The sequence below is a fragment of the Aedes albopictus genome, chromosome 1 (assembly GCF_035046485.1).
Source record: "Aedes albopictus strain Foshan chromosome 1, AalbF5, whole genome shotgun sequence".
NCBI classification, from domain to species: Eukaryota; Metazoa; Arthropoda; class Insecta; order Diptera; family Culicidae; genus Aedes; species Aedes albopictus.
Window position 1 is genome coordinate 326,456,384 of NC_085136.1, and position 5,650 is coordinate 326,462,033.

Genomic DNA, 5,650 nt, shown 5'->3' on the forward strand with positions numbered 1-5,650 from the left:
GAGTTCCTGTGGGTTCCGCTTGGAAGTGCGGTTGGTATCACATAGAGGTCATAGGGATTTCACTTGGAAGTCGCGCGTGTGGAAGTCCAGCGGGCTTCCTCTGGGAAATCCTGCGGGCTTCCTCTGGGAAGTCCTGCAGGCTTGCTCAGGGAAGCCCTGCGGGCTTGCTCTAGGACGTCCTGCGGGCTTGCTCTGGGAAATCCTGCGGGCTTGCTCAGGGAAGTCCTGCGGGCTTGCTCTAGGAACTCCTTCGGGCTTGCTCTGGGAAGTCCTGCGGGCTTGCTCTGGGAAGTCCTTCGGGCTTGCTCTGGGAAGTCCTGCGGGCTTGCTCTGGGAAGTCCTGCAGGCTTGCTCTGGGAAGTCCTGCGGGCTTGCTCTGGGAAGTCCTGCGGGCTTGCTCTGGGAAGTCCTGCGGGCTTGCTCTGGGAAGTCCTGCGGGCTTGCTCTGGGAAGTCCTGCGGGCTTGCTCTGGGAAGTCCTGCGGGCTTGCTCTGGGAAGTCCTGCGGGCTTGCTCTGGGAAGTCCTGCGGGCTTGCTCTGGGAAGTCCTGCGGGCTTGCTCTGGGAAGTCCTGCGGGCTTGCTCTGGGAAGTCCTGCGGGCTTGCTCTGGGAAGTCCTGCGGGCTTGCTCTGGGAAGTCCTGCGGGCTTGCTCTGGGAAGTCCTGCGGGCTTGCTCTGGGAAGTCCTGCAGGTTTCCTCTGGGAAGTCCTGCGGGTTTCCTCTGGGAAGTCCTGCGGGTTTCCTCTGGGAAGTCCTGCGGGTTTCCTCTGGGAAGTCCTGCGGGTTTCCTCTGGGAAGTCCTGCGGGTTTCCTCTGGGAAGTCCTGCGGGTTTCCTCTGGGAAGTCCTGCGGGTTTCCTCTGGGAAGTCCTGCGGGTTTCCTCTGGGAAGTCCTGCGGGTTTCCTCTGGGAAGTCCTGCGGGTTTCCTCTGGGAAGTCCTGCGGGTTTCCTCTGGGAAGTCCTGCGAGTTTCCTCTGGGAAGTCCTGCGAGTTTCCTCTGGGAAGTCCTGAGGGCTTCCTCTGGGAAGTCCTGCGAGTTTCCTCTGGGAAGTCCTGAGGGCTTCCTCTGGGAAGTCCTGCGAGCTTCCCGTTGTGAAAGTCCTGCAGGCTTGCTCTGGGAAGCCCTGCGGGCTTGCTCTGGGAAGTCCTGCAGCTTGCTCTGGGAAGTCCTGCCGGCTTCCTCTGGGAAGTCCTACCGGCTTGCTCTGGGAAGTCCTGCAGCTTGCTCTGGGAAGTCCTGCCGGCTTCCTCTGGGAAGTCCTGCGGGCTTCCTGTAGGATGTCCAGTGGGCTTCCTGTAGGATGTCCAGTGGGCTTCCTGTAGGAAGTCCAGTGGGCTTCCTATAGGATGTCCAGTGGGCTTCCTGTAGGAAGTCCAGTGGGCTTCCTGTAGGAAGTCCAGTGGGCTTCCTGTAGGAAGTCCAGTGGGCTTCCTGTAGGAAGTCCAGTGGGCTTCCTGTAGGAAGTCCAGTGGGCTTCCTGTAGGAAGTCCTGCGGGCATTGCGTAGGAAGTCCTGCGGGCTTCCCGTCGTGGAAGTCCTGCGGGCTTCCCGTCGTGGAAGTCCTGCGGGCTTCCCGTCGTGGAAGTCCTGCGAGCTTCCCGTCGTGGAAGTCCTGCGGGCTTCCCGTCGTGGAAGTCCTGCGGGCTTCCCGTCGTGGAAGTCCTGCGGGCTTCCCGTCGTGGAAGTCCTGCGGGCTTCCCGTCGTGGAAGTCCTGCGGGCTTCCCGTCGTGGAAGTCCTGCGGGCTTCCCGTCGTGGAAGTCCTGCGGGCTTCCCGTCGTGGAAGTCCTGCGGGCTTCCCGTCGTGGAAGTCCTGCGGGCTTCCCGTCGTGGAAGTCCTGCGGGCTTCCCGTCGTGGAAATCCTGCGGGCTTCCCGTCGTGGAAGTCCTGCGGGCTTCCCGTCGTGGAAGTCCTGCGGGCTTCCCGCCGTGGAAGTCCTGCGGGCTTCCAGTCGTGGAAGTCCTGCGGGCTTCCCGTCGTGGAAGTCCTGCGGGCTTCCCGTCGTGGAAGTCCTGCGGGCTTCCCGTCGTGGAAGTCCTGCGGGCTTCCCGTCGTGGAAGTCCTGCGGGCTTCCCGTCGTGGAAGTCCTGCGGGCTTCCCGTCGTGGAAGTCCTGCGGGCTTCCTCTGGGAAGTCCTGCGTGCTTCACTGACAAGTCCTGCTGGCTTCCCTTCAGAAGTCCTGCGAGCTTCACTTGGCAGTTTTTCATGACTATGAAACCAAAAACCAGGAGGATATTACCAGAACATTTTGTACTGAACTAACAACAGCACAAGGCCCTCCTCTTAAAGTCATGCCTGAAACCCCGTATATAGCTATTATATAATTGTCAATTTTAAGCAATTTGAGAACGAAAACAAAGATTACCACTTGCTCAATTCGAAAAGTACTAAAATACACATAAAATTCAACTAAACGTGTACCACACACGAACCCATACCTTAACCAAAATAGACAAACTACAGAGAGGAAACCTAATCGCATTTATTCTAAAAACAAAAGAAAGTAAAACTTACAAATTAACCCGAGACCTTATCACATTGCATTCGTGTAGCAGTATTACAACAGTTGTTAGTTGATGGCGCATCCCCAATCAACCCCATTCGCTAGCAGAATCCTAAGTAACAATCAAAACCCTAGAGAATTCGGTTTAAGAATGTTTACTACTTACTAGAGACGATAATCAACCAGGGCCTAACTTGGTAGCACCCGCGCACGGGCCAAAAAAAAAGAAAGAAGACGAAGAAGCAGAACAACAACAACATCAATTTATTAAGACGAGAAATTACCAAGAACAATACATGAAGTTGCATTTACAGGGTTCTTTTACACAGAAAAAAAAAGATCTTTTGATAGCTCTAAAACTAAAACGGTAAAATTAGTGCAAGGAAAACAAAGAACTGTCGCATAGTATATTGCAAAACGAATACACATCACCCCTAATCACATGCATACACATAAGCACACAGACACATATACACCTTAGGTAGTGCAGAGCTACTGTAGCGCCCCTACCCATCATACGATCCTACCTACGGCTTGCGAAGCGGGATCGAAATCTATGCATATCACATTACCCCAAAAAGAGTATCTCAGCGTGTCGTTGATTTTCGTTTTTTTTATTTTTGATTATTTAGCTGTAACTCAATTATTTCCCCCCATTGGCCATACGCGAGAAACCACGACGGACGAGGAATACTATACACTGTGGGAAATAAGGATGGCATCATCGCTGTTACGTCGATAGTTTTTGCGAAAACTATTTAGTTTATCATACTGAACTATTCCACATATGGTATGAAGAAGTTGTCCAAAATATTTATAAATTACTCAGCTAAAAAACTGAAAAAATGTCTGTGCGTGTGAATGTGTGTGCGTATGTCTGTGCACAGATACATTCACATATTCACAGAACTTAAAGTCCATATGATAAACCGAATGGTTTTTAATATAAATCAACTGAACAACACAATGGTGCCATTCAAATTTCCCTCGAGCGTACACAAAATGTATATGAAATGATCGGATAACTATTTGCCTCGTTTTATTTTGGTATAATTACGATGAAGAGAAGACACGTTTATTGATTCGTTCGAGTATATATTGTATAACATTACACTAGGTTAGGAATTTGTTTTTGCTTGTTCGATTTTAATGAGCGGCGGGTGCGTGACCGAAGTACGTCACCGTGGAATCGATTGCGCGACGATCACGTTGATCGTGATCGAACCGTGCTGAGACCCCTCGATGACGGAAGCCCCACCCGCAACCCTGTACATTACACGAGAACAACACTTTGCCATAATACTAATACCGTGTGTGTGGATCGTTGACAGAGAATTATAGAAGAAGGGGAATCGAGAAGATGATTTTATTTCGTTTTAGGTGCTATATAATTTGAATGTTAATATTTTTTCTCGTTTTTTATACATATATAAATGCGCATCGGTTAATCATTAGACATTAGCTAATCAATCCCTAGCGCGTAAGGCAGCATCTATAAGAAAGAAGAGTGAATCATTCCGAATGTCGTTATGCGGAGTTTACCGTTGAATCATGTTCGTAGTTTTAAGCGAAAGAAAACAAGGAAGTATCAGAAATATAGTATTATACGCAAGCTGCATTGTTAAACGGAAGTATGTCATAACCGCTAAAGCTACCATCAGAATTGAAATGGACAACAATTATTGTATAAATGAACAAAGAGCAGAAAAAAAGGTGTATAGACCTCGTTTTTAGTCTAATTTATACGCAACCAAATAATGCTATAAGTTGCGCTTGTCGCACGCTCTTAACTCGAATACCTTTCGACCTAGAAACATATATGGTTAACTATCTGTTTCAATGCAAAAAAAAATCCTACAATACGTTACAAGAAAACAAAAAAAAAACGCAAGCGATGGAAACCCAACAAACACCAGTGAAGCAGTTTTAATCCCGTTCAATGATAAGAAGAAAAAAAATACAAAACTCAAAAACAGGCGTGGAAAGAGTTACAAGAGACAATGACCACACGAACTACTATAAACAAATAAATTACATACTACTTCAGTGAACAGCTTGGTCCACGCCGCCGTGCACCGGCATGGACCGTTGTTGTCTTGCTTTTCTTTGGTGAGAAATTCCGAACCACGCCCTCCCCCAGCTCATCGAAGGGGGTAAGTACCAGTCAAGTGCGCGCATGCCAACTTCCGAGGTAAGTATAATGGTGATACGAACAGCTCGTGTGTCGCAGGTCGAAGCGCGATTCTGCAGTGTCGGAGTCTCTTGTTGCCACCAGTATGGCCCACACAAGCAAGACAATGAACCGTGGGAAATTTAGTCTTTGTGAATGGTAATTTAGATATGAAAAGTGAAAGCCAACCTGAGAAATAGTATGGGACACGCTTGTATGGAAAAAAAATCCTCGCTCCAGTCGACATTTTAGATCCCATTTAGGTCCCATATGAACTGTACAAAATTTCAGCGCAATCGGTGAAACTATAATTTAGCGCAAGCGGTTCAAAATTTGCATAGGATTTACTATTGAAAAAGTTACACTTTCAAACAAAAAATCCCAGAGGTCTCCTTAATTCAAATCGATCAATGCTTCTTGTAGAAAAATCATTTATGAAACTTTCCTTCTGTGGTAATCTCCCGCACTTTTAACTTCACAGACTGACTCAAACACTCCACATTTCCAATCCTCTCTTTATTATTCTCCATCAATTCACCTTTCTCACGCGTCACCTATCTCACTCTTGGTCCAGGATACCACATCCTCCCTTTGGCAGAAACAAAACGATGTATTTCAACTTTTGAACTCACACCGATTCACATATTCACACATATTGAGATAACGCTTTGGACGCCTTATATCCCTGACGTTTCGTGTTTTAGGGCTTAACTCTCCTTTCGCTGTATCTTGTTGATATGGCATCAATGATTCCGAGGTAGCTGCTTCCTGCGGTCCAGGTTGTTTCCCCAAGTCCTATGGTACTGTTGTATCACTCTCTTCTCGGGTAGAAATTCCGTCATGTCGTACTACAAATTTCTTCAATGTCTTAGCATTACGCTCATATTCCTTACCGGCCAACATATTCTTTACCGTCGCTCTTCCAGCACCAGTCAGCTTAACTACTTCATGCATGACATTCTTGTAACTCGTATC

The 5,650-nt window shown here is 48.2% G+C and overlaps 1 protein-coding gene across 1 annotated transcript; it reads right to left on the reverse strand.

The window, feature by feature from the left end:
* Window positions 1–1,192: 1,192 nt before the first annotated feature.
* Window positions 1,193–2,209, reverse strand: LOC134292255 (basic salivary proline-rich protein 4-like). Its single transcript, XM_062861278.1, has one exon. The coding sequence runs from the start codon at window positions 2,207–2,209 to the stop codon at window positions 1,193–1,195; it is 1,017 nt and encodes a 338-aa protein (XP_062717262.1).
* Between the last annotated feature and the right edge of the window lie 3,441 nt (window positions 2,210–5,650).

What these genes read in the sequence shown, in the direction of transcription:
- LOC134292255 (XM_062861278.1), bottom strand. Translation starts at nt 2,209, where the DNA reads ATGAAAAACTGCCAAGTGAAGCTCGCAGGACTTCTGAAGGGAAGCCAG.